At 38.1% G+C, this 27,835-nt stretch overlaps 1 protein-coding gene across 3 annotated transcripts in view; it reads right to left on the bottom strand.

Moving 5' to 3' along the window:
• The window catches only part of WDFY2 (WD repeat and FYVE domain containing 2), a 149,504-nt gene that overhangs the window by 104,770 nt on the left and 16,899 nt on the right, over positions 1 to 27,835 (bottom strand). The window contains exon 1 of one of the 3 annotated variants that reach the window (XM_016143072.2): positions 1,340 to 3,935. The exons of the other annotated variants lie outside the window; for them this stretch is intronic. Coding sequence (XP_015998558.1) covers positions 1,340 to 1,368 — 29 coding nt within the window. The 5' untranslated portion in view covers positions 1,369 to 3,935. Of the gene's footprint in view, positions 1 to 1,339; positions 3,936 to 27,835 lie in introns of those variants that run through there. 3 annotated transcript variants of the gene reach the window in all.

Here is a 27,835-nt window from a genome sequence, read left to right on the forward strand (position 1 = left end):
AGTGTTGTAGTGATTTTACCTTCTGCGATTAAAAAGATAGAACACAAAGCCAAAGAACTGGCTGTTTTCCATCCTGCCTAAATGAGTCAAGGTCAATTCCCTCTTTGCCCTCTCTGCTAGGACTGGCACTTCCCGAGTTCTACTGATCACAGCCTACAGGTCTGTTTTGATAATGACCAGTTAACCATAGCCAAGATAACTAAGATAATTGTAAAATGGAGAATTTTTTTAGTCTAAAGCATGCTTAAAAATCAGTGTGTATCTGTGCCAAGGTGTGGGTATAGAGGTACATGCCTGCATGTGAGCTACAGGAGGTAGCTGAAGCTAATTGACACACTGACCTGAAAATGGCAAACTCAGCAAAAGCCAAAATCTTTTAAGAAGTATCACCAACTGCCTAACAGATAACTGTCAGGCTTCCTGATATACATAAAGGGTGACAAAGGGTTGGCATCTAGCATGTTGTAAAAAAGATGAAGAAACTTCTGGTGGGCATCCCCTCCATTAAGAGTTAAGCCAGAGTGACGTATATGCAGGATCTGAGAAGGGGAATTCCACTATGGCACCGCCCAGAAATGGAGCCACCGGAAGAGAAATGCAGAGTGGTGGTATGACTAGAGTAACGCTTCCTTCTTTCCTTCTATTAGCTGAGAAAACTGTGTTTTCCCTAAAATTCGTACATTAAAATCCCAACCCCCAGTGAGATGGTGTTAGGAGAAGGGGCCTTTGGTGGGGGGTGGGGGTGATAAGATCATGAGAGTGGAGCCCTCATGAATTGGATTAGTGCTCTTACCGAGAACAAATACCAAAAAAGGTGATTTCTCTTCCTGCCACATGAGGAAGCAATGAGAAGACAGCCATCTGTAAACGAGGAAGAGGGGCTCACCAAGAATCCACCATGCTGGCACCTTGATCTCAAGACTTTAGCCTCCAGAACTGTAAGAAAGCCAGCCAGTCTGTGGTAATAGGTCATTGCAGCCTGAACTGACTATGATAACATACTGAGCACTCGTTATAGAAGACACATTGTGCTTCATTTGCTTTCCTTCATTTATTCCTCAGCAAAGTTCTAGGAGGGAATCCTGTTTTCATTTCCATTTTAGAAGTGAGGAACTATAGTGTGCAGATGAGAACCTGCCTGTGGTCCCCAAGCCACCAAGAGGAAGAACCAGTTACCTCAGTCTGACTCTAAAGTCTAAAGCTTTACCGCCACACTCTTTCTGATGGCTCAGAGAGGAATAAATCAGACCATTAAAACAAAGGGTGAAATGGAAGAAGCTGGTGAAGCGCTCATTATTTACATAACAACACAAGACAAGAACCAAAGAAAATGACTTACAGGCATGGAGAGCACCTTGCACGATGCATTTATTAAGTCCGGATTTGATCATTTCTAATATGCCTAGAGGTACAGGAGACAAAAAACGGGCTGCTCTGTGACATTCTCTCAGTAACACAAAGCTGCTGTTCTTCACAAGTTAGCATGGAAAATGATGATCACTTCATAATTTCTCTCTCAGCTCTTCGCATGTCATTTAAAAAGATTAGGGGTTTTTTACTGTGCAACTATGTACATCTCCTCACCTTCTCCAACTCTTGAGTTTTGTCAGCGTGGATGCATCCATTTAATTCAACCATAACGCATCTAATTGCTTTGATCAGTACACAGACATTTTAGTAAAAAGTCTTCTGTGCTCTTCTAAAGTTATTTCTTCATACTGAATATACAAGAAAAATCAGCCTTTTCCAATCTTAAGGTACTAACAGGTACTGTAAATTTACACAAGTTTAATTGATACCAACCCGGATTCATGATATTTTAACAATCTTTCCTTATTAAAAGGCTGAAGGTATAACTTTTTCTTCTTTTTGAAAAACATGTCTTGAGTACTTATCACAAACCAGGGCTAGTACTAGAACCACAAAGAGGGTAAAAATGGGATCCTGGCCCCCAGAGTCAAGTTTCGATCACTCGTCCTCAAAAACACACCTCAAGGGCTCTGCAAGACTGCACTACTAGGTCTTGGTGTTGTTATTGTCGAATTAAAGACATGACAGTTGGAAAAATAAGGGGGAAATTAGTTCATGAAGGAGGAGGAGAATTTTAAAGTTTTGTGATCTCCTATTTTGTAAGCTAGACTCAAAAAAAAGGAAGTCTGTGTTACATATGGCAAGAGATTTTAAGGTGTAATAACAACTTTTATTGAGCACTTACACTGAGCCAAGCTCAGTTTTAATTACTCTATGAGAATTATTTGATTTAATCTTTACATGGGTCCTATAGATTAGCACTATCGCTATGTCCATTTTCAAGATGATAAAACTGGGATACAGAGAGGTTAGATAATTCACTTAACCTCTTAGGCATTAAAGGAGCCAGAATTCAAACCCAGGAACAGCCTATCTCCAAACCCCATGCTCTTAACAACTATTCTTGCCACTGAAGAAAGACTCAAATATCATCGCAAAGAACTAAAAGCCCAGAAACAGACGTAGGCATATATACCAATCAGCATACTAGAAGGTTATAATGATACAAATAAAAGGCGCTGCCCTAATTAGTTATACCCCCCAAAATGGGCCTTACCTCATACCATTTATTAAAATAAATGGTGCTTTAAAGAATTATATGAGAGTACTGGAATGAAGACGATGTATATGACCATGCCTTTTCCTCATCATTTCTTGCTAAAATGACCCAACTAACTGTGTAGGAAAAATTCTGCCCTGGCTGCTTCACAAGAGCCCCATCTACAAACCTGAACCCTGAGAAGAGTGAGCAGGAGATGGTTTAGGAAAGCGCCTAGTAGATGGAGGAGTCCAATCAGCAGCCAGTCCCCAAAACATCAACAATAAAACTGCTGCTTTTCATTAGTTATTGAAAGCCAGACATCCTACTAAGTGCTGTAGGCTGTTAATTTCAATACTGTTACACACACCAGAAAACTGGTGCTCAGAAGGTTAAACAAGATGCCCAATGGTACGAATTAGTAAGCAGCAAAGCCAGAATTGGAACACAATGGTTATCAGCCTCAAGCTTTAAACTTAATCACTCCACTACACACAGAGGGGCCAGGTCCACCAGGATCTCATCTTTAGAGCCTGCGCATAGCTATCGGACAGGGGCAAAGGCTAGAGGCAAGACAGTGCAGGACAAAGAGTCGGCCCGGGGCTTCTGCCTGGATGCCGGGCCAGCCAACTATTCAGAGGGGACTGGAAACTACTCCAGTAGGCTCAGAGCTGCCAAGGCAACACAAAAGAGAGACTGTCCCACAACAAAGGGGACTCTGGCCTGCAGCTGTCTCCCACTGCTCCAGTTCTATCCCACACAAACTGTCAGAACCCAAGGCTACTGGTGAGAAACTACAATAAACCTAACTTTTTCCTTATTTCTGCCTGTAATGAAAAGAACTGAACAATGACCTACACAATCTCTGACAAAGCATATTTGAGTTCCCAATATTGAACAAAATCAGACCTCACTTGGTAGATGAGCAAACAGACAAGCTAGCAAACTGGACAGAAGGAAAGACTCAGATATTTTAAAAGAAGTGAAATAATCTGAATAATTAGGATAACTGCAAGGAACAAGAGAAGTTTACAAATTTTAAAATTTACATTCTCAGTGAGCTTCAAAATGACAGTGAATCACTGACACAAATGTTACTAAAATGAAAGGTGGAAGGGGAGGAGCAATAGGAAATAGTATTTGAGGGTAAAAAGTGAAACTGGTGGCCTAGAGAACCGAGGCAATGAAATTCAGACTGGCTACTGAAATTCAGAATGGCCTCAGAAAACTGGCCTGATAAGATCTGCTCATTGAACTCTCCCAGAACTCATAGGAAAATAACGAAAAACTGCACATTATCAGTGAAAAAGATAAAATCTGGACAACAGATCCATAAGATCCAATATGTGTAAAATAGAAATTTCAGAAAGAGAAAATGAAACAGAAGAGATAATAATAATAATAAGTAATAACCAAGTAAATGCAAGAAAAAGAACTTAAAATGAGTTTTTCTAACTGAAATTATTCACTGAGCTTGGCAGACTTAATCATAAAAGAATTATATAGCTCAGAATTTCTGAATGTCAGGAAGGAAAAAATTCAACAGACATATGAACCTCCATAAAGATTTCTTTAAAAAAGAAATATGAATGAGATGCCATCAGGCTTCTCACCTGCCATAATAACTGCAAGAAGACAATGGAGTAAAGTTTATAGGACTCTGAAGGGAAAAGACTGTGGCCTAAGTATCCTAAATTTAATTCAATTATCAATACTGTAATTATTATTGTTATAAAGCAGAAGAAATATATCAAATTGGCATAGCAAGACAAAAATTTACTCTCCCCATATCCTCTCTGGAAAAAAAATTCGTGAGAAAGGGAGATATATAATCAAATGGAAAGTGAATTAGAATAAAGAACTCAAGAGAGCAGAAGATATATGGAAGTACAGATATATACACGTATAAAAGAAATAGCAATAAACAATAAAGCTAACGAAACTAGAGTGATCTAAATTATGTATGCTAAAAGTAATGAAATCAGGATACAAATATTCAGCATGGAGGCGTGAAGGAGAAAAATGTAAAAAAAAAAATAGTATGAACAAACATTTCCAATTATTTCAACAACATTTAGGCAGTAAAGGGAAGGAAGGAAGAAGAGAATGTGCTGAAGCACTCGTATAGTTTAGGGGAACTCCACCGCCACTGTCCCAATGATGAGTAAGTTCAAATTTTAAATGTACCCACAATTAGAACAAAAAATAGACACATAACTCCCAAAGTCACAAAGAGAATTGTTTAAAGGAAAACAATAAGGCAAGACAAAACTCAGAAAAAGGTAAACAATAAGAATGCATAATAATTTGAAAACCTAACACAAGATGCCAAAGAGTAAGACCTAAAATTCAATGAATACTGTAAAATATCCCAATAAAATAGGAACACTCACAAACTGGGGGAAAGGAACAAAATACCACTCACCTCCTGGGTTATTAAATGAAGTAATGCGTGCAAAAGTACCAGGCATAGAGCAGTAGCTAAAAATAAAAGCATATATAGAGAAATAACCATCCAGGAACTATAGTAAACCAAACATTTTTAAAAAGAAAAGGAAACTTTACTAGTTTAAAACATCAAGAAATGCATTAAAATATATAAAAAAAATTTTTTTTTAAAGTCTCATGATGAGCTGGCAAGAGAATAAAGGAAATCCTCAGAGGTCAAAAACAGTAAAGTGTATATATATAATATTTGACCTAGAAATTCCACTTGGAGAAATTTATTCTACATTCACATGTTATAGAAGTAAGAAATCATATATGGGAAGAATTAATGAGTTCAAGAGTTTTCTCAGGTTATGATGATCTGGGTTGCAAATAACAGAATACCCAATGAAAGTGACTTTAACAAAAAGCATCTGACTTAAACAACAACAACAACAGAAACTAGAAGGCAGGCACTTCCAAGCTGATGCTATAGCTCAATAACGTACGTGGCAAAAGCTCCGTATTTCCCCCCACCACCTTCAGTGTGCAGGGGACATTACATTAGGTGAATACAAAGTTTAAAAAGCTGTACATACAAAGCAGTCTTAACTGTACTAAAATGCAAGAAAAAAAAAGTTAAAGGAAATCTGTTAATAGTGATTGCTCTGAGATGGTGGGGTCATGGGTAGTTTCTTACCTCCTATTTCATATACTTTTTTGTACTTTCCTTATTTTTTATAAGAATATATAAACGGAAAAAAAGAAAAAATACATATGTATATCAAACAACTAAAAAACAAGTGCTGCTGAAGAAAGGGACCCAATTACCCCTTGGCCATAACGACACAGGTACTTTCTCCTTGTTTTCTCATTAGAATTCTTCCAAATTATTTTGCTGCATGTCTGAGTTTTCTAATTCTCCACCACATGCAGCACAGTAGTTTTGTATAAAAAACTCATGATGTCAATGATTATCATCTATGTAGAGTATCACATTTGTATAGTACTTAATAATTCTCTTTCACATGCCTTTATTTCATTATTATTGACTCTACCCTTTAAAGATAAATAGAGGAAAATAAAAAATACAGCAGTGAGGACTTGCAGCTTTAATTATTTAAGAGCCTTTCCCAAAATCACATTAAATTGGAAAACTTAAATACAATTTACTCCAATAACATTCTCTTTACATGTACCATATTTCATAAAAATAATATTAAAATAACTTCATGGTTATATTGCATCACTTTCCATGAGGCTCAAATTTTTAAAGGATATTTAACTAATACCAGCAACCAGCTGTGCTTCTAAATCTATTGTAGACAAAATGTTTAGAGACCAAAGCAGGCGAAGAGAAACCTACACTATCCATGAGGAGTGCTTCAGTGACCTTCTTCTGGTTAACATTCTTCAGGTTATGAGGTCACCAGAACAGCCTGAAGGATTTCCTACATGCAGAGTATCACTTAGCTACTAATTTCAGAGGCATCTTCCAGACTGTCTTCTCCATGGCTTAACGCTAACAATTTGAAACTCAGAATTTCAATTCCAAACAGAAGATCTGAGAAATAATCTAGTCAAATTCCTCATTTCGTATACAAAAAACTGTCAATGCACAGTTTAAAACCATCAAAATGGATTAGTTACAAGCACCGAAAGATGTCTTCAGAATAGGTCTAAACTCTGCAAGAATATATCCTGCTGCTCAATCTTTAGCTATGATCCTATTTTTAAAATGCTAGTAGTCAATCAGTTTCTAAGGCCCTTTTTAGATACTACAAATCCTCAAGTAAGAAAATCCCATTCAGTTCATATGATGTGCAGAGTAAAGCAGCTACGTGGCATTCGCGGCACATGGAGGGACCATTAGGTCATCCGGCCTCCTCCATCTACAAGGAATGGAAATTAATCTCTGCCTTTTTGGTTACTGTTGTTGTCTTTAGTAATGTGACCTGAGGTATCGAAGAGAGAAATGTGTAAATACCAAATTGTAAAAAGAAATTCACTGAAATAAAAATGTTTGCTAGGTTTGTTTCATTTTCTTTTAGGCCCTGCCACATTAATCGCATAAATTATAAAATGTAATATACTTCATTATACAAAATCAATAAACAAACTATAAACATCTACAGTGTTAATCATTAATCAAAATTAATGGTTTGAGCCAGTGGTGGAGAAAGAGGAAGGAGCCTTGCACTGCAGATGATGCTTCCTGTAACTGTGCGTGGAGCCCAGTATGATCCTTACAAAACCTCCAGTAAGTAGATGAAGAAGGAAACTGATCCGATGCTTGGAGGGGTTAACTTGCTCCAGCCTCTCAGTTAATAGGAAGGGAAGCTGGAATTTGAACCAAACCAGTCTCACTCCAAACCCTGTCTTTCCTCTACTGTGCAAATGCTGTCATAGTTATGTGTGAAGAGAAGATCTAGGTCTTATTGTTGAAGAATTTATGTTCCAAAGACAAACTTGGGCCTCATTCCCTCACTTACTTAAGAATTCGAGATTTCAAGTGAAATTCTAAAATATTACTATTTATTAATAATATTCCCTTCACATCTGCCCTCCCTCAGATCCTCCCTGAGGGCCCTGGTGTGGCAGCAGGCCTAGTATGGCGGCCAGGGACTCTGGTCCACCCACCTATGACTGAAGCATTCACTAAAAATTCTTAGCCAGATGTGTTCATATACACATGAACAATGTGTGACAATATTAAAACAATCAAACAGAAGTAACTCAGTGGAGTGCTACATATTAAATGCTACATCAGGTGAAAATTCTCTCTGTTGATATCAGTTTCCTTTTCAACGTCCTGGCTGCATCTCATCCCTACCCTGTCAGCATTTGGCTCTCAGCCAGGGCTGGCTGTACTCTGAGCTGGCTAATCTTGGCTGAATTCCATGTGATTTTAGTTGGCCTCAGTAATATTTTTGCTTAGCTATCAAGTTCAGAGGTACTTATTCTATAAATGACTGTCATTTTTGTATTGAACTTCTGAAACCCTCCAAATTGATGAATATTCTGACTCATTAAGGATAGATACCAAATTTTGGTAGTGGTTGCTGTGTGATAGGATGGAATAATTTTGCTTTATATATTATAAATATCTACTTACCTTTTACAGAATTATTACTTTTAAGATAAAAGAATACATGTTCTCTTTTATTACATAACTGGGGCTAAAGGATGACTACATTCTTTCCAGAATTAAAACAAGATTAAACTCAAGGAACATGAGTTTTACAACTCAAACATTTACACACACAAATGCTATGTGTGTGTGCTTAACAGAGGAGGATACCATCATATCAATACTACAAATGTTAGGTGGCTAAGGTGCTGTTTAATCAGGCTATACCTGACCAGAAACCACTGAGTTTGAATTATAAAAGTATAGGCACCCATGGGAGGTACCCTACCACCTCTCACTGCCTCTGCCACCATCATCATCCTGGTTAAAGCCACCATCAGCTCCTCTCACATGGCGATGGACTCCTAACTGGTCCTCCTGCTTCCGTCTTCACTCACTCCCAACCCTGCAACTAGCTGACTCTCATACAACAGTCAGCTGATACTATTAAAACAAGTTAAATCTCATTACTCCCCTGTTCATCACTCTGCAGTGGCTCTTGTTTTACCAAAGTAAAAGCCACCACCTTCACAATGATCTAGAACACCATCATATCCTGTGACATCCCCTGTAACCATGTCTCCTAGCACTCTTCTCCCAGCCACATTCCTACCTGCTGAGCACAAGGACCTTCCTGCCACAGGACCTCTGTTCCCAGGCAGGCCCATGGCTAATCCCCTCACCCTTCTGATCTTAATTCCAATAACACCTTCTCAGTGAGGACTACCCTGGCCCTTCCTTTTTAAAAAGTGGAAACTTCACCTCCCTCCCACCTCATACCTGCATTCCCAACCCTTTCACCCTGCTCTGTATTTTCTTCCACAGTGCTTATCATCTTCTAACACATTCTTTACTTACCTTTTTCATGATTACTGTTTATAATCATATATGTGGTTATTGTTTATAATCAAAATATAAGTTCCACAGGGGCAAGGATCTTTGTTTTGTTTACTAATATCATCCCCTGCCTAGAACAGTACCTGACAGTCAAGAACTCAACTAATATTTGTTGAAACACATGCTGAATTAAACCAAAATAAGCAGAGTGAAAGTAGCCTAATGCAGTTATATTGAGATCCCCACACACAAGATTCTAGCCACTTCCGGTGATGAATGGAACCAGGAAAAGCAAACCAGGAGTCACAGCCATGCAAGAACGATGGCTCACACCACAGTTCTTAGAACCAGAACTATAAATACTTAGGCAAGGCCTGAGACACAGGGTTGGAATTTCTTGGATGAAATCTGAACTCCTGCATTTAGCGAATTCATTCTATCAGATTCCAGCAGTAATCTGTCTACAACTACCCCAAGAAACTGTGTGCCTGAAGCAGCCTTGATTAAATGAATCAATTTCACTATATATTGGTTTCTCCTAACCTGATCTTTTCTATAATCCTTCATGCTTTGTCACATTATCTCAAAACAGGGTTCAATCACTTCAAAGTCAGTTCTTGAAAGAAATATTAGGTGACAGTGGGAGCAGAGTCATTTAATTATATGTTTCTTTATTCTGCTCCTTTATTTTCAAAGCTAGGTGGGGAGACAGTAAAGAATTTACTTCTATAAATTAAAAAAGGACCTATTCCTTTAAAAGAACTGCCTGTAGTAACTGTCTGTTGTGAAAAGACGGAAACAACTAACAATGTAAGGAACATTAAAACCTATAGAGAATTTTTATGAATTTATGTGAGCCAAACTGATGATGATTGCTGGGAAGCAAAATCTCAAAAGACTGAGAAAATGCTCTAGAGAATGGCAGTTTTGCTGCTTATTTTATACATTAGAATCAGAGGAGGAGACCTAAGGAGAGCTACATGAAATCCATCGGTGGTGGGATAAAGCAAGGCGGGGGAAGTCTCTGAAACTGGATAAAAAGCCAAACACAGAGAGACATATACTTCTTTTACGTTGGTGGGTACGGGAAAGTTAATAACTAACATTTACAGCACATAGAGATGATACTGGGGGGGAATAAGATAACACTGAGGGAGTCTGTGGTCTGTGGTCTAGTGCTCCGGTGTGGTGGATGTGTCCTGAGGGGCCTGGAAAAGGAGGTTACTCTGATTTTTCAAAGGTATGTTATCTCAGATGCAAAAAGACAATAGACTCACGAAAGGTAATGATGGGTCTGCGTCAAGGAAGCTACAGGCCTAGGATGTGATGACCCACCATGACCTGCTTTTTGTTGGGAATTTTTCTGTTCAGACCACTCTCTGTGGTGACTTTCGGTATCTGCGTTTATAAGACCCACAAGGCAGGCCTCCCCTGAGCTTGACAGGTTTATATGTGGCACCTTTTTCTTCCACACAACTGCAAGACTGGGAGGACAGGAACCAGAAACTATCCAGAGTTTTTAGAGGAAATGAGAAAAGCTGGAAGGAAGGCAGCTTCTGAATGTTCTCTGGATATGCATTCTGATATGTGCTGTGCTGGATGGATGAGTGGTTTTCACTGATGACGATTATAGTGAGGTCTGAAAAATTAAACCACAAACGTCTGTTGAAAGGCTATTATATAAAAATTTCACAAAAAATATGAAGATTTAAAATGAAGGAAAATCACAGGTGGCTACTGAAAAATAGATAAAGAGATTTAAAAAATATTGAACTCTAAAGCAGTATTCCAGGAGCTTGAACTAACTCTCTGCATCCTCATAGCAACCCCTATGATCATCCCCGTTTCAGGGATGAGAAAAGTCAGGCGCGGTGTCCTTTTACCACCCAGTCATTCTCCCTGGTCCACCTCTGGGCCTGCTTTCATCTTTCTAGTACAGCTTGCCCATTCGTCTGGTTTGTCCAGAACTTCCCGGACTGATGTCTGCTGTCCTGGCCAATATCTAACAGCAAGCACTTCTATCTGTTAAATCTGTAAAAATTAAAGGGACTTTGGGAAAGAGCAGGCCTTAAAGCAATTAAGACTATTTTGAATTGAACATTCTTATGGACCTCATAACCTAAAAAGAGTTGCAAATAATGAACTGGTAGCTGCCTCAACTCTAAGTGAAAGCTTTAAAGTACAAAATGTGATGGCTTGCCAGACTAGTCATTTTCGGTTCCCTCAGGCACAAACTACTTTTTTTTTTAATTGTAGGAAATGCATAACAGAAAATTTACCATCTTAACCAGTTTTAATAGTACCTTTACTTTTAAGTGTCCTAGTCTGAACTATATACAATGACTCTTCTCTACTTTAATTTCTTTACTGTTATTTATTTACCTGCCTTCCTGCTGGAACTGTTAGCTCTTGGAGAACTATGTGACCTGCGTTTCTAAGCTCATAACCCAGCACAGTGCCAGCCATATTGCTAGCAAATGTTTACTAAATGAACAAACAAATGTTATCTCCAAATCCCCACTGGTTAATTTTCATTTTACAGAGGGAGTCTGCCCTCCCCCAGGTTCAGAATTTGAAACTTGGAAACCACCGAGGTTTACCCGAGACCAAGTAGAGAGAGCCAGTGGCCCAGAGAACACCAGAAACCTGTTTAGCTGCACAAGGAAAAAACAGTCATCTCCCCACCAGGGTGCCGCCACAGGAAACAGTGGCTGCGAGAGAATTTGTGCTTGGGCTTATGAATATCTGGATGGACTCACGAAATGGGAATAAAGAACAATAATAAAACAAAGAAACTACCTAAAGTAGAAGGGACTCAAAAACACTGAGAGGAATGTCAAGTGCTCCACTTAAACATTCTATTAAAATTCAAATATGATCTTTAGGGATGCAAAGCCTACAAAGCTCCACGCTGTCAGCCTATGGCCTCCTGAAGTGGATCACAACACAAAGGCACTTTGGGTTAATCCCGTATCTTTGTGAAAAAGGAAACAATAATGATCTCCAATTTCAGTGCAATTTTATAAACTAAACTGCAATGTTTAATACAAAGCTAAACAACCCGTCTTTCCCTCTCTCCCTCCCTCCCTCTCCCCCGCCTCTCTCACACACACTGACCCCTGACTTTCTACATTATGGACAAAAAAGAGGGTTGGGTTTCTATGTGATCATCCTCACAGGATGACCTGGTCATAAATTCTTAACTGGGCAGGTCATGGTGGGCAGTCACGCCCTGGCCTATAACTTCTTTAGTGACAGGTTTTTAAGCCCGTCCTGCGCATCTAGGTTAACACACCTTTGAAATACCAGAATACCCTTCAAAGGGGTGTTAACCCTCAAGAAGTACATACTGTGGTTAACTATCCTGTAACTCAATCCCCACCTTGCTTTCTCCAATCCTCCCTAGGTACCCTCTTTAATTTCAAATGCATAATAGAAGCTGCAAAACAGTTATTCTCTGAAGGATTTGAGATCTTGCTACTGGGCGTGTGTCATCAATTTGGCTCAAATAAACTTCTGTAAAAGTTCTCTACAGGTTTGGATGTTTCTTACATTGACAATATCAAGTTAAATTGAGGGAAAAAATTATGGAAAAAAAGGACTGAAAGAAAAATGGTTTTTAGTTAATGTAAAAACAGAAAATCCCATTGCATTACTAACTGGGACAGTTTTATCAATATCATAATAATATTTAATTTTTTTTTTTTTACCCTCCATTCAAGTTTTGGAGTCACTAGTACCAGATAGCCCCTCCAGAACCAATCTAATTTCTGTACTTTTCCTGATGCAGCTGCTCTCAGTGCCTGACGGAAGGTCCAATCTGGCCAGTCATCACACTGTATACTTTAAAACTGCCATGCCACTCAGAGAGTGGAGATGGCTACCACTTAGTATGTGCAACTCTTTTTAGGCGATGAAGTCCAAAAAAAATGTTCAATTCAAAACAGTCGTAATTGCTTTAAGCTCTGCTAGTTCCCAAAGTCCCTTTAATTCTTATAAATTTCACGATGAGAGTATTTTTCAGCTATTAATACACTCACACTGAACACAACCACCTCCCAATCTACCAAAAGTATCTGTTGCCCTAGACAAAACTTCTGTTCCAGCAGAAATGCAAGAAGGAGGGAGGGATGGCAAAAGGAGAAAAACATGATTTTGCAGCAGGAATCCAAGCTTTACCCGGAGAAAATGTATTTTTCTAAATCCCTTGAACTTCAGTAAACACACTAAAGCCGACAGGACTTGATAATCGAGTTGTATACTGAAGGGAAGTTCTGATCTGACTGGATGAGGAAGGAGAAGGCCTGGCCCAGGGGAAAGTGGAAAAAGAGGAGAGCCAGAGTCAGGAGAAGTAGGTGAGGTAAGTGTGTCCCAACACCTCCTTCTTGGAAGGTGTGTTCACAGGGTGAAAGAAATACCGAGGACAGGAGGGCTTCTGCCATGCTTCCCACTAGAATTCTGGGGGAAAACTGCCTCACAGGCCACTCGTCACCAACCCTGGTCAGCTATATCAAAGTAAACTGGCACAGCAAAGTCAGGTGGAACAATAACAGGAGTTTGTCTTTTACCTCTGTGGCCCTGAATTTGTTTTGTTTCCACAAATCCAGAAAGTCAGGGTGGGATGGAAGTGAGCACATGCGGATGGGGTGGGATGGGCTGAGGGGCCACAGGAGAGTCTGGTAAGGGATGAGGTGATGCCACTGCAAGGACAACAGGGGACCAGACCACCAGGCCATGAGCTGAATGAAGGATATGGCAGAGACCCAAAGGGTAGGCACGTACACCCTGTGGAGACCGCCGAGCGTACCAGGCATGACAGAGCATAACAAGAGAAGCAGGAGTTCTACCAGCACGTTTTCGGCAGCAACTCCAGGCGGGGAGGTCATTCCTCATGATCTCCAGTCCAAGCACCAGGCCGAACATGTGCTCAGGGCAGAGCCAAAAGGATCTGGAGGTCACAAGGTGGTCTATGGAGCCCATCTACTCCCATACTCACTCAGATGCTAGCCACCTTAGTGAGGAAAGTGGAGAATTTGAGTACTTTACATGTTTAAAAATGAGCATTACCTAAAAGCTATTTATAGTATTGCATCAGACCAATTTTACTTGATTGAACCATATTTTGGCCACTCTTCCCCCACCCTTTCCATATTGGAAAGGGGCTTGTAAGAAAGTCACCCAGATTAGAAAATAAGGAACCATTCTCTCTACCTGTGAGTTCCATAAGTAACCACTGTTTCTTCTCACTTTTATTTTGATATCCCACAACGTGATGTAGAATCAGGAAAATAGTCCTTTCATTATTTAATTTTGGAAGGGCTAGGGGGAGAATCTCTACTAAACATGTTCTAAAGTTCTTCTATATATTTTCCTGCCTTTGGAGGTGAAAGGAGTAGGCTTTGTGAGGAATAAGAGAAAAGACAGAAGAGAGAGAGAGAGGAAAACCAAAAAATGTAAGGTACCATTTGCTTTCCTACTCTGAGCGCTGCAGCTCACCATTACAGCAGCAAAAGGCATCACATATTTTGTTCACTTCTCTAGCCTTCCAAAAGGCGAATAAGCTCCTGCAGTCTTGTGACTGCTGCTTGACGAAAAGTATGTGGCACTTGCTCATTCCCTCTCCAACACACCCTCTTCCAGTATTCACAGTGGTGACAGGCAGGGAGGGGGCAGTCCAGGCCTTTATTGTTTGTCTCTGAAAGCCTCTCATCTCCTAGAACTGTGATGTTCTGTGTTCAGGAGCATTCCGGCAACCTTCTAACACTAAATACTTACTAACAGGGAGAGTTTGGGGTATGTCATGAATGACAGGAGCAGGTAGGTTAACTTTATACAAAGTAGAGAGGCTATATACAGTCTTATCACAGAAACCCTTCAAACATCCATTGATCATTACAAGATCCATTATCTACCTGTAAATCAAAGTTCTCCCGATTAGGGACCAGGTGATACATTTAAGTCCACTTATTCATCCATTTATCCATCCACTTACACAGGCATTCTTTTAACTAACTTTATTAATACACAATGTGGGACACCACTGAGATACACAGTAGAACAAAATCCAGTCCCCGCCCTCGAGAAGCTCAGAAACTAGTAGCAGAGGCAGACTAGTAAAGGACCATACTGTCAATTCTTCATTTATTATCAATATCACTGATACTAGTATCAGAGACAGGCCATCTGTTATCCTAGAGCAAAGTTCTAATGAGATAAAGTGCTAGCCAGTAATCAGCACTCAAAAAAATGTTAATTACCTTTCATATCCTCTTTTTACTGATATTCAAGGAAGTGTTGCCAAATGTAGCACTAAACCCAGGTGATCTGAGGATAATACAACAAAATTCTGTTTAATTCATAAAGTACTTGACGTTGGTACTTAAGAGGCACCCCAAAAATTGGCATGAAAGTGTATTTCTACATCAGCTGAAGTGTGCCTGCTCTCCTAGGAGTTTGAGTTCTACAGTCACTCCAAAACTGCTAAATAATGGCAGGTGAAATTAACAGTAAATGGAAACATATGGGCAGCTTCATCTTTTATAATCAAACTTCTCTAAGAATTACAAAGGTTTAGGAGCTTTTCCCATTTAACAGCTAGAGAAGAAAAACCAATAGCAAACAAGTTAACATGGAAAATTCAAGGCTAGATAGTTAGCCTACATCTCAAATAAATCAGGGTATGGACACATTGCTTGAAATTTCCTGAGGCTCAACTCGCCCTTTTATTAAAGTGACAGGAGGGATTTCCCACCTCCTCCCAGACCCTAGGAGAGGTGTGTGTCTTATTCCATCCCGAGGAATCTATGGAACTGCTCATTTATGCAAAAACAGGATGGAACTTAAGGAGTGTTAGGGGAAGTAAGGATAAAAAGAATGAGAGGATTATGGGAAAAGAAGGAAAGAAGATTAGATAGGAGGAATTCCATGGTGCCCAGAAGAGGGCACTTAGTACTAAATGATGGCCATCGCAATGGTAGGGAACTTAGCACTTCATTTGTATGAAGTGTATGAACTTGGACTTCATGTGTATGGACTGTCTAAAAAGATTTCCTTTTCTGTTAATGGAATGAGTACCTTCCAAACCAGTTAAATGCAACAAGCAGAGCTAAAGAGTCACTGCTATAAAATGTCGCCTGATTTATTACTAAATATATTAAAACGTCACTGATAGAGTTTTATAAAAACACACCAAAAGTCCCAAAGATAGTTCCTTTATAATAAACACTCATTTCACAGATAGTTAGAATAAAAATTTTGAAGGGAGATTTTCAAAATTTTTAAGAAAAAAGTTCATAAAATCTTACTTTACTTACTTTAACAGTAGTTATCTACAAACACATCTTTTTTTCACATGTTATTGAAGAATAACCTCTATTTTTAATAGATAAAATTGATCTTTCAGAGATACAACATTGTTACATAGGAAAAAATGGACTCCTAAACATGTAAAACTTATGGCAGAGTAAAATTTTATTTATTCAGCCTGATCAGCTAGTCCTTAACCCATTTTGAAGTGACACATCCAGAGCAGCTCTATTTTGAGTCTTTATTAGATAATTACATATCAGTATACTAATGGCACACTTCAAGGTCAAAGTGAAGTTGGTGCTACGGAAAATAGCTGAGGACAGTAATTGCAAGAATAGACTCTGGAGCTATACTGCGTGGGTTCAAATCCTAGTTTGCCACATATTATTCACATCATCCTAAGCAAGTTAGATAGCATGTTTCCACTTCCACATTTATAATATAGGAATTAGAATAATCACATATACTTTTCAGGGTTGTTATAAGTTCCAAGCACTTAACACATGAAGCTATGGAATGCAATCAATACACAATAAATGATAGTTTTATAAATATAAAATGCTGATGTAATTAGGGTGGTAGAACTGCAGAAAATTAAAAACCTGTATTTCTAATGGCAAATGAAGGATAAACCTTTCTATTTAAATCCTAAATCTCACATTCACTAGCTGTGTGCACTCTGACCAAGTTATTCAATTTTTCTGTGCTGTATTTTCCTTTTGTATAAATGAAGATAATCACACTAACTCATAGTGTTGCTAAAGAGTCAATGATATAATGATGTTATAACCCTATGCAAAACTTGACCCATAAGAATTACTAAATAATGTTAAGTTACTATCCCTTCTCTTCTGAAATAAATATAAAAGTAGAGGAGACATGTTGGGGACCTGTCCTATTATTGAAGTGGTGACTCGGAAGGTGGTTGCTTCCACTGATTTAAATTCTCTAGGAAAGACTTCAATGGTGCATGGATTTTATAATAGCTACCCAATCACAGGAGGGCCTTAGTATGTCCTGATATAACCAAAGTCCATCACTCATTTATTGCAGGGGAGACAGCATTCATTCCACTCATATGTAGGTTAACCATACATGTCAAAGATGATGGTACTTAAGTAAAAGTCACTGTGGCTTTTGTACCAGTGGACATCATGGAACAGTGAATGTGACATTCACTCTACCTTACACAATTTTTGAAAAAGTGCTGAGTGTACCATCTCTGTTTCTCGGCTGTTCAGGAGTCAGTCTACAAATATGACCGATAACACATTAAGATGTCAGGCTAAAAATATTTTTTTCTTTTTAATTGAGGTAAAACTGACAACACTGTATTCAGTTTCAGGTGTACAACATAATGATCTGATATCTGTATGCACTGCAAAATGATCACCACAATAAGTCTAGTTAACATCCATCACCATACAGTTACACAATTTTTTCTTGTGATGAGAACAAATCTTTTTCTCTTTCACAGGTTTAGTACAATGATATGAACTCAACAAATGCTTGTTGATTCAATAAATATGCAATTCATTTCTTACATACTTCTTAATGTATCTAGCTTAGTGTAAATTAGACTGTCTATAAAAATGAAAATACAACACTTGCAACTACATGCCAGACACTGTTGTTGAAGCTCACCTCCAGAATCCCTTTTTAAGAGCTGTGTTCACAAATACAATGTGACTAGGGTGCTCCCAAATAACTCTGATTCTCTTTTCCCAGCACATGGTAGTATGGCACTGCCCAGCCCCTTTCAAGGGCTTGCCTGGACTGGTAAAATGGAAGTGAAAGTGCTGCATGTCACTTCTGGGAAGAAGTCTTTAAAAGCTAGGACAGGATCTGCCAAGCGTCTCCCACATGGAGGTTAAGTGGCAATGCTCCAGTTGGTGGAGCCTCTGCTAGCACATCAGCTGTTAGCAGGGCCTACAGACAATATTCATAATCACAACCCACAAGTGAGAAACAAATCTTTGTGGTAGAGCCCCATAAATCTAGAGATTGTCCATCACTGTGATACAATCTAGCCTATTATGACTCACACAAGGGAGCTGAAAGAATGATAGCATTTCTTTTCCAATATTCTATCATTTAGATTGTTCATTAATCCAGACTATTTTTTCCCTACCACATCATTTGCTCCCTCACCATTCCCAGAAACCAAGTCATCAAAATTACTATCAAAGTTTTAACACTTTTACAGGATGAAATTTAGAGAATGTAAATTTTATATAAATTTTTATTTATATAAAATTCTGCTTTTTAAAAAAAGTCATTACTGTTTAAAAAAAAAAAAAGGTAATTCATCCTTGTAAAACGCACACACACACATGCATACACAGACACACAAGTAATTGACCACTGCAAAACATTCAAGTATCTACCTATAAAAAGGGAAAAATCATTAGACTTCTTATCCAGATTCTTTGCATATATAGATTACTTAAGAGGAAGAGGTATCACAAAAATTGTATACATATTACTGTGCAACCTGCCTACTTAATAGTCCATAGACAGCTTTCCAATTAATAACTGCATTGCATGGCCATAACATAATTTATTTAACCATGGCCCTATTAATGGACATTTTGGCTTATGCCACATTTTTATTTAATTGCAATGATATGATAAACATACTTATAAACTCATGCTAATATTTCTGTAAAATTTATAACCAAGAAGTGCACTTGCAGAGTCAAAGGTATGTACATTTCACATTTTGGCAGGTACTGTCTGTCAAACTACTCTAAAATGATGGTATCAACACAACAGGACTACCAACAGGATATAAAAGTGGCTTTTCTCCCTAGATCTTTACAAAACTGGATATTATCAATTTTTCAAAATATTTATCAAGCTAGGAATCAAAAAATTGTTTCTTTTCATTTGCATTGCTTTAATTATTTTGTTCCAACTTTTTTTGACTATTTTTTTATTTCTTTCAGAGAAATGTCCGCCTGTCCATATTTTTTGTTTTCTAATAGGGTTAGTTTTTTTTTATTATTTGTAGAGCTTTTACATCTATTATGAACATTAAGACTTTTTAATCTATGTTACAAATATTTTCTCCAAGCCTTCATTTATGAATGCTGGTTTTGACACACAGATTTTTCTCAGTTTCAAGACACATAGTCCTCTAAATTTATTTCAAGCTTACCAGATCGACTATGAGAACATTTCCACACAGAATACAGTTAAACTTGCTTTTTTGGTTCATTAAACCATCTTTAACTTATTTCATTCTTTTATATAAATGTGTATATAATCTATCTCTCTGAGTGCTAAGGCTTAAATAAAATAATGCCCCCCAAAGCAACCAGCACAGCATGCAAAATGCAGTAGGTTTTAAATAAATGTTTATTTATTTTATTCCTCCTGAGTCTTATTCGTTTAGAGACAACAGACACACGATTCTTTTCAAAATATTTTTCATCAGAATTCCAATTATGTTCAGAGTGACAACATGCCCCACAAATACATTTCCCAGCCTCATGTACAGCTAGGGTATACAGTATAACACAGTGCTGGTTAATGAGATATAAGTGGAAGTCACTGAACTAAGCTTCCAGCAAGCTCTTTGAAAGAGAAGAGGTGCATCCACCTTTTTGCCATGGGTCATCCCCCTTCTTCCTGCCTGGAAGGCAGGTGCAATACTGGCTGGAGATCAGCCACCTTGAGACTTAAAAGTTAACAAGACCACCAAAGGATGGCTGAATGGAAAGGGAGAAATTTGGGTTTTGACTGCTTTAACCAGCTTTGGAATGCATACCTCTAAACTTATTATTACAAGAGGAATATAACCTCTTTACCTGTTTGAGACATTATTCATAAGTCAGGTTCTCTGTTCACTGAAGTGAAACATAACATCGAACTAAGTGTCACGGTTCACCCACTATCTTCATACACATTTTAAAATACCTTCTATTTCCATGGCTTGAGATGGTCTCTTGAAGAAAAGTTATGCTGGTTTGAAGGGTAAGTTCTCCATTCACAGATATATTTAATTTAAAAAGAAGAAATCAAATCATTAAGCACTTCAAATAGAAACCCAAGAGCACCCTTAAGGAGAAGTCAATAATCTATAATGCATGGTGTCACATTTGCTAACCTTGGTGTTAAGCTACCCTTATCAGGACACCACACAGCTCATTTTAGTTGTGAAATAAAATTGTAAGGAGCAAAGATTTTTCAATGAAAAAAAAAATCACAATATTGGAGGGATTCTTAATAATCATACGAGATTGAATTTTTATTTTTGTTACTGAGCACAGAATTTGGGCTCACTTGTACTGAGCTTAACCGCTGTCCAATATCAAATTCTTTAGAGTATTTTATTAGATTAGGAAGGAAAAGAACAAGCTGAAGAACCTATTTAACCATTCTGCTACCAGGAAGAACAGTCTCAAAATGCTGGCCCTATTTCAGCCCTCCAACCCTGAAGAAAGAGCCAAAGGGCCGAGGGAAGAACAGATTCTGCTCTCCTTCCCCTCAGGTCCTCTCCAACAAGGAAGTGACTTCAGTTTGAGAGAAAAGGGAAGGTAGGAGACGTAAACTGTACCTTCCAGGAGACTGAGGACCATCTTAGTCCTCTTCGCAGCTTCCTCTTATCTGCCGCCAACCGTTCCACCAAGAATACTTTTCTTTTAAAAAATACCCAACTCTTCCCCATCAAAGTGTCTTTTACATGGCATTAAGTATTTTTAACTGAATTCTTCAACTCTGAATGAACATCTTTACTCAGATTGAACACTGTCCTGATTTGCCTCTGCAATAAGAAGGAACATACCACATGCTGCTGATCACAGTCTCTTTACCCTCTTTCTATAAGGGGGAAAAGAAGAATGGGGTAATGCAGAGAAGAAAGTCAACAGAGAATAACAATGCAAAGAACAGCATGTATATGGTCAATCATAAACTTTCCATATTAACAAATGTTAACACAGCTTCTGAAGTTAGACATACAGCCTCTACTCCCATTCAGTCCAATAGTTTGGCCAGTTATTATTTTAATTCCTTTATATGTGAACCATATCGCTTCTCAGAATTTAACACAGCCTTTGAAATATATATCCACAAACTTAGGCAGAGTTTAAACTATATATTCACAAAAGTTTTAAAAATTAATTATAAAAGGACTTCCCTTCAAGTTGATTTGGTAATATAGTTCTTTCCCCAGCAGAGAGGCAAAGCTGTTTATATATACACAGCAGAAAAGGAAGGCCATTAGATGAAGAATCTGGATATGTGTTTTAATTCTCCTGGCCTGAATAGTGAAGTCATCATCTAATAATGATCATTCCACTTAAAGCTCTATGAATCTCAGTTTTCTTGATGTAAAAATGGTAATAATGATACCAATAAGTGGAAAAAGGAAAGTTTACTCTCTGGAAATAGTTGAGCAGTAGGGCAGCTTCAGGACTGGTTAATTGGGTGGCTGTTTTTTCCGTCTTTCTCTTCCATAATATTTAGTTGACTTATTTTCAGGCTCCCTCTCCTTACAGTCACACCCAGTCCTGACATGGAGAAGAAAAATAGCAGTTGTTTCTTCCTGTGTGTCTCTTGAAAAAAAGGGAGGAAACTTTTCCAAGATGGACTTCCCTCCCTTACCCCCAGCAGACTTCCCCTTTCATATCACTGGCCAGCACCAGGTCACATGCTTATTCCTAAACCAGTCCCCGGCAAAGAGAATGAACTCACTGTAACGGGCTTTAGTTCTGAGTCATGTGGAGCAGGGATGGGCACCTGAACAAACTGGAAAGAATAAAGTAGACAACAGGTAGCAAAACAGCAGTGTCCAGACCCCCTTACTTCACAGCACCATAGTGAGGATCAAATGATAAGCATGAAAACTGTAAAGCAGACAACGCTTTACAGATGTAAGAGGTTGTTATTTATTCAAGGAGAATGCTGTGTATTGAGGAAACAAATCTCAACAATGAAATAGATTCACTGAAAATAAAGGATATTTAAACTGTAATGAGCACCATTCAAATCATAATAATAGAATGTGAGGTTCTGAACAACTATGAATATACACATTTTCATATAGATGCAGATTGACAAGACGAAACATTAGCAATAGGTTTTATGGCCAATATATACTTCCATTCTATATTCAACAATATTTTCTGAACATGTATCGGACACTACTCTAAGCACTAGAGAAACCATAGTGAACAAAGCAAAATCCCTGCCTCGTCGGTACTTCACTGCATAACTACACTTAACAGCGTAACTCCTTCTGCAGACGAGCATTCTTCATCAGCAGCATATGTTGAACTCAAATAATCGGAACACATGTAATTGTATATTAATTACAATACTTTGGTTTTTACTTCTCCCACTTTCCCATTCCACCCAAAAATAAGATCATGAATATAGAAAAAGAAAAAAGGATGGGCATTCACCAACAGAACGAAGAATGAGTTCAACGTATTCCTCTTTGTTTTTTCTCCTCCAATTCTGGATGAATGCCAAAAAGCAGAATCATATATCAGCTACCATTTCTGAAAATGACACCTGAAAGCTAAAACAGAATCAATATCTATACAGTCATGCATCACTTAACAACAATGCAGTCTTAGAAACGTGTTGTTAGGCAATTTTGTCACTGCATAAATGTCACAGAGTGCGCTAACACAAACCTAGATGGTATAGCCTACTACACACATGTAGGCTAGAAGGTATACAGCCTATTGCTTCTAGGCTTCAAACCTGTACAGATGTTACTGTGCTGAATACTGCAGGCAAGAACAACTAGATGGTAAGTACAACAATGTATCTAAATATAGAAAAGTCAGTAAAAGTATACAGTAAAAGTATACAGTAAAAGTATAGTATAAAAGATTTAAAAATGGTACACCTGTATAGGGCACTTATCATGAATGAAGGATGCAGGCTGGAAGTTGCTCTGGATGAGTCAGTGAGTGAGGGTGAGTGAGTGCAAAGGCCTAGGACATTACTGTCCACCACTGTAGGCTTCATAAACACTGTCTCACAAGCCCTCCCTCTGCTTGCTTCCGACAGGGTCAGAAATAGAACATAGAAGCTGTCAATGCAGCTCCATCAAAAGGGATGTAGGCTGGACTGACTGTAAATATTGAGGAGAAATTGACAGGGTAAGGTGTAAATCACCATAATAGTGACTGTCAGGAGGAAGTGGAAGGTGGGCTGGGCATCAGTCTGAATAAGAAATTAAAATGGAGAGATAAAGGAACATAGGATTGTCACAGCAATGTGGTTTTGGCTACCACATGTTAGGGCAGTGGTCAGATTAAGGAACTTTGTGGTATTCATAAAAAAGAAAGTGTTTTAACGTGGAGAAAGTATTTTGACATATAACTGAGGACTAAATATTTTGACTGTGGAAACTGGTTTTTGGTTCCATTGATCCCACCTGGCCCAAAAGGCTCTCTCCAGCACATAATTGACAGAAGAAATGAAACATATCTATGCCTTACATCATTACAACCTGAAAATATTTCCAAAGTACAGAGAACGGGCTGGTTCCACACTACCACGGACAGTGACTCTTACTTAATATTTGTTAAGGTAGCTAGCTCCTATGGACATGCATCATTGCAGATCTTCGGTCTGCAACAAGGAATTTATAGCAATGTACTCTGAGGACCGTCAAGCTTGATCTGGGAGGGCTGTGCATCCTCTAAATATGCAGCACTGGGGGGACAGGCTTTTCTGTGCTGAAACAGGTCAGTGGCTGGCTGATTGGGATATAATCTGTGCATTCAAAATTGAGGTACTGTGAGAGGGAATCTACTGACGAGCCCCATGAATATTGCTCCCACCAGAAAAAAAAAGAAATTCCTCCTGAAATATGTATCCTTTCATTTCTTCCATTCGGCTCCATTATAATCTTAAAGGGCCATTTTCGTTTATGTGGTCTGCTATTGACACGAACGTCATCATGGGGCATGGCATTAACTGTAATCTAAAAACAATCAAATACACACACAAAACAGACAGCCAGAGAATCTCAAGAACAAACCCACAACCTGCAACGCATGTTCTCCTTGACTGCTGTCCATTAATAGAATTGATGGTATACTTTTTTCCAGGAATATTACAGGTAAATGTTACATTCACACAAATCCTTACCTAACAAGATAAATAACATTATTGGATGCAAAGAGAGCACAGTTGCCTTACTTTTCATATCTGCAAAGAGAGTCATGTAATAACAGAGTCACAAAAATTTGAAATGAGAGTGAAATACATGTACTTAAGTAACTTTCATCACCTAGGTTCCAGTTTAAATTTTTTTTCTTTAATAATTTCATCCAATAAATATATAATCCTTATGCACATTTCCTAAAGAATGTTCAGAAGGGCTTTTTAAAGATTCACTTTATGTAACTCCTTTAGAGATACTCACTCAAGGATATCTCAACTTCTCTTTTTATTCAGAAATATATATGTTTTCCTGTATCTGCTTTGAAGTAGAGGACAATGTGAAAGTATTACTTTGTGCTAACAAAGCTACACCCTGTTCCCATTTGTGTGAGCAACACACAAAGTGACAACCAACTGACAAATTCTTACTACTTTTCCCTTAAACTTTCAGTTTTAACTTTTTTCTTACTTACAAAATCTCTGAAATTTTATATCCATAAAAATTATCAATGGAAGGAATTAAGATAATTGGCTACTAGGCCAAAGAAAGCCAAAAAAAGTTTGGGGGCAAAATAGTTGTAGATAGTTGCAGAAGACACTTCATTTCAAAATTGTAACAGAGGAAAGAAAAGCAAAAGAAAAAAAAAGATAATAACTCTAAATTCAACTCAGAGGACACTAACGGCAACTTGCTGTTTGAGATGAGGGATGTTACCTTTTTACCTATGCATACCCTTCTCCATGCATTCACTACCCACCATTGAAGCTAGACAAGACTTTCTTACAGCAGGAACTGGTACTTGTCATTCTTAGTGCTACTCTCTGGGCTTGGATATAAATCAGAAAAAAAGATAAAACATATATGCCTAAGATTCAATTCCAACTTTAATCAGCACTGACCAGAAAGAACTCCTTTGGGGAGTTTACAAAACAACACAGACGAAGAACTAGACTTTCAGGGCTTGCTCTAAAGCAAGTCTCCTAGGAACTTAGAATCAATTCAGCTTTTAAAAATAAAGATGAAGTTGCCCAATGTACCATGTAATAGATGCATATATTCGACATCTTAGCACACTTGAGGCAATCTCTTTGGGTAAATTTTCTGGGTAACAATTTTCTTTACAAATTTTTTTTTCTTTTAAACACTTTTATGGTATTCCTTCTAAAATATTTCCCTGTGTTCTTAAACATAAATTAACTTTTTTTCAATGCCTTAAATACAGATGCCCCAGGAGCCCTTACACAGAGGGTTGTCCCTAACTCTCACTTTGTTTTTAGTTCTTGAATATCCACTTTCTAAAATTTTCCCAAGGTCAACTGGCAATTTCTGATAATATCGCGAATACCCTAATGAGCTCTTTTCACAATCCTAACATCTTGAGGGCCAGATGACCAAGTTTGTTAGAGTTCTATTCAAAGTAAATAACAGTAAATAAAAGTCAGAATACTGTACCTCTTGGGGGTTGTAATCAGGAAAGGGCACAAGAATGCCTGAGGGGTCAGTAATGTTCAATTTCATAATATGGATGTTTTCTTTTCAATAGCGCACTTAACTATACATTCGTAGACACATCTGTGTTTTATGTGTTTTTCATAACTTTAAAGAATTTTAAATAACATTATAGGCAAAGAGTTGAATGGAAGATACACTTTTACCAACTCACTGCAGCACATGCACGTGCACACACACACAGACAATAGTGACATTCATTCAGATAATAATTCAATTGCTTGCAATTACAGTTGTAGATGATAACTAATGATAGCTACAGAAGACACTTCATTTCAAAATTGTAAGAGGAAAGAAAAGAAAAAGAAAAAAAAAGGAAACCTAACTGTTCCCTTAAGGAGGAATGGTGAAATAATTCATGGTACTAAATAAGGTAGATCCCTTTATTCTAATATAAAAATATGTCCAAGAATATACTTAATTAAACAAGCAAGTTGCAGAATATGCATATCTATAGGATCTTATTTGTATAAACATGAAAATAAATGTGACTAATTCTGAAGAAATGCATGAGAAACTATTAACAGTGGTACCCTACTACAGTAAGTGGGAATAGTTGATGAGGAAAAAGGGGATTTTACTTTCTACTCTTTGATTCTATTTGAATTCCTAGTCAATAACCATGTTTTTCTTTAAAAGTAAAAAATTAAATAACATTAGTTTCCATTTGCTGCTGTAACAAAATACTACAAATTTAGTGGCTTAAAACACAAACGTATTCTCTTTGCATTCTGGAGGTTATAGGCGCAAAATCAGTCTTAAGTAAGAGGCCAACATCAAAGCATCAGCGTCTGGTTCCTCCTGAAGGCCCCAAGGGGAGAATTTGCTCTTTGCTTCTCCTAGCTTCTAGAGGATGCTGGCATTCCCTGATTTGTGGACACACGGCTTCAATCTCTGCTTCCAGCTTCACACTGCATTCTTCCGACTCTAATCCTCCTGCCTCCCTCTTTTAAAAACCCTCTGAATACCCCAGGCTCACCCCCATAGTCCAGGGTAACCTCCCCCATTTTAGAATCTTTAATACAAAATGGACTGCCAAGTCATTTTACCATGTAGACAACATTTTTGCAGGATCTGGGGATTAGGACAGGGACATCTTTGACGGGGCGGGGGCGGGGGGGAGTGGGGGCACTGTTCAGCCTACCACACAAATATATGCCAAACTGTTCTTGGAGACAGATGTCTCTAGAATCTGAGATGTGAGGGAAGTATATTAACTCTTTATACTTCTGTATATTTCATCAACTCTAAGATGCCATTATTTTATGTATGAGAACAAAAAAAAATCACTGACTAAACTCTGATATTCATAATAAATAATATCACGGTAACTATAAAACAATTTACCCTCAGAAATCTCTCCCATCCTTGTATGTCCACCCTTGGCAATGTGACTTAATTGCTCCTCTCATCAAGACTCCATACTTGCCCTGGTAACTTGTTTTAGCTAATGAGACATGAACAAAAGTGACAAACAGAAGCTAGAAAACTACATGCACACTGGGGCTGGCCCCCTCTCTCTTGCTGCTGACTCTACCATGTGAACGAGTCCGGGCCAACTCACAAAATCTTGCACAAAAAAATTATTGTTATTTGAAGCCACTAATTCTGACATCATAAAACTTTAAAGGTGGAAAAAATGTGAATCTGCAAATCAATGAAATACACTATTTCAGTGTAATACCAGTATATAAGTGGTGTCTAATGGGTATGTCTTGGAGGAAAATATAAAAATTCTAATGAACAGTGTTTATGCCATTTTGACTGATAAAGGTTATTCTTGCTTATTTTCTGGTTTTCAGTTCCTTTTCACATAGTCAAAGTCATTGAATAAGTGATCACTGGCACTGCAGGGATACTGCTTTCTGCCACAGAATATTAGAGCAAGAAAATTATCTTGTCCATTCAATGGGAAAGAAAC

This window comes from Rousettus aegyptiacus, unplaced genomic scaffold, assembly GCF_014176215.1.
Source record: "Rousettus aegyptiacus isolate mRouAeg1 unplaced genomic scaffold, mRouAeg1.p scaffold_m13_p_11, whole genome shotgun sequence".
In the NCBI taxonomy this organism is placed as follows: domain Eukaryota; kingdom Metazoa; phylum Chordata; class Mammalia; order Chiroptera; family Pteropodidae; genus Rousettus; species Rousettus aegyptiacus.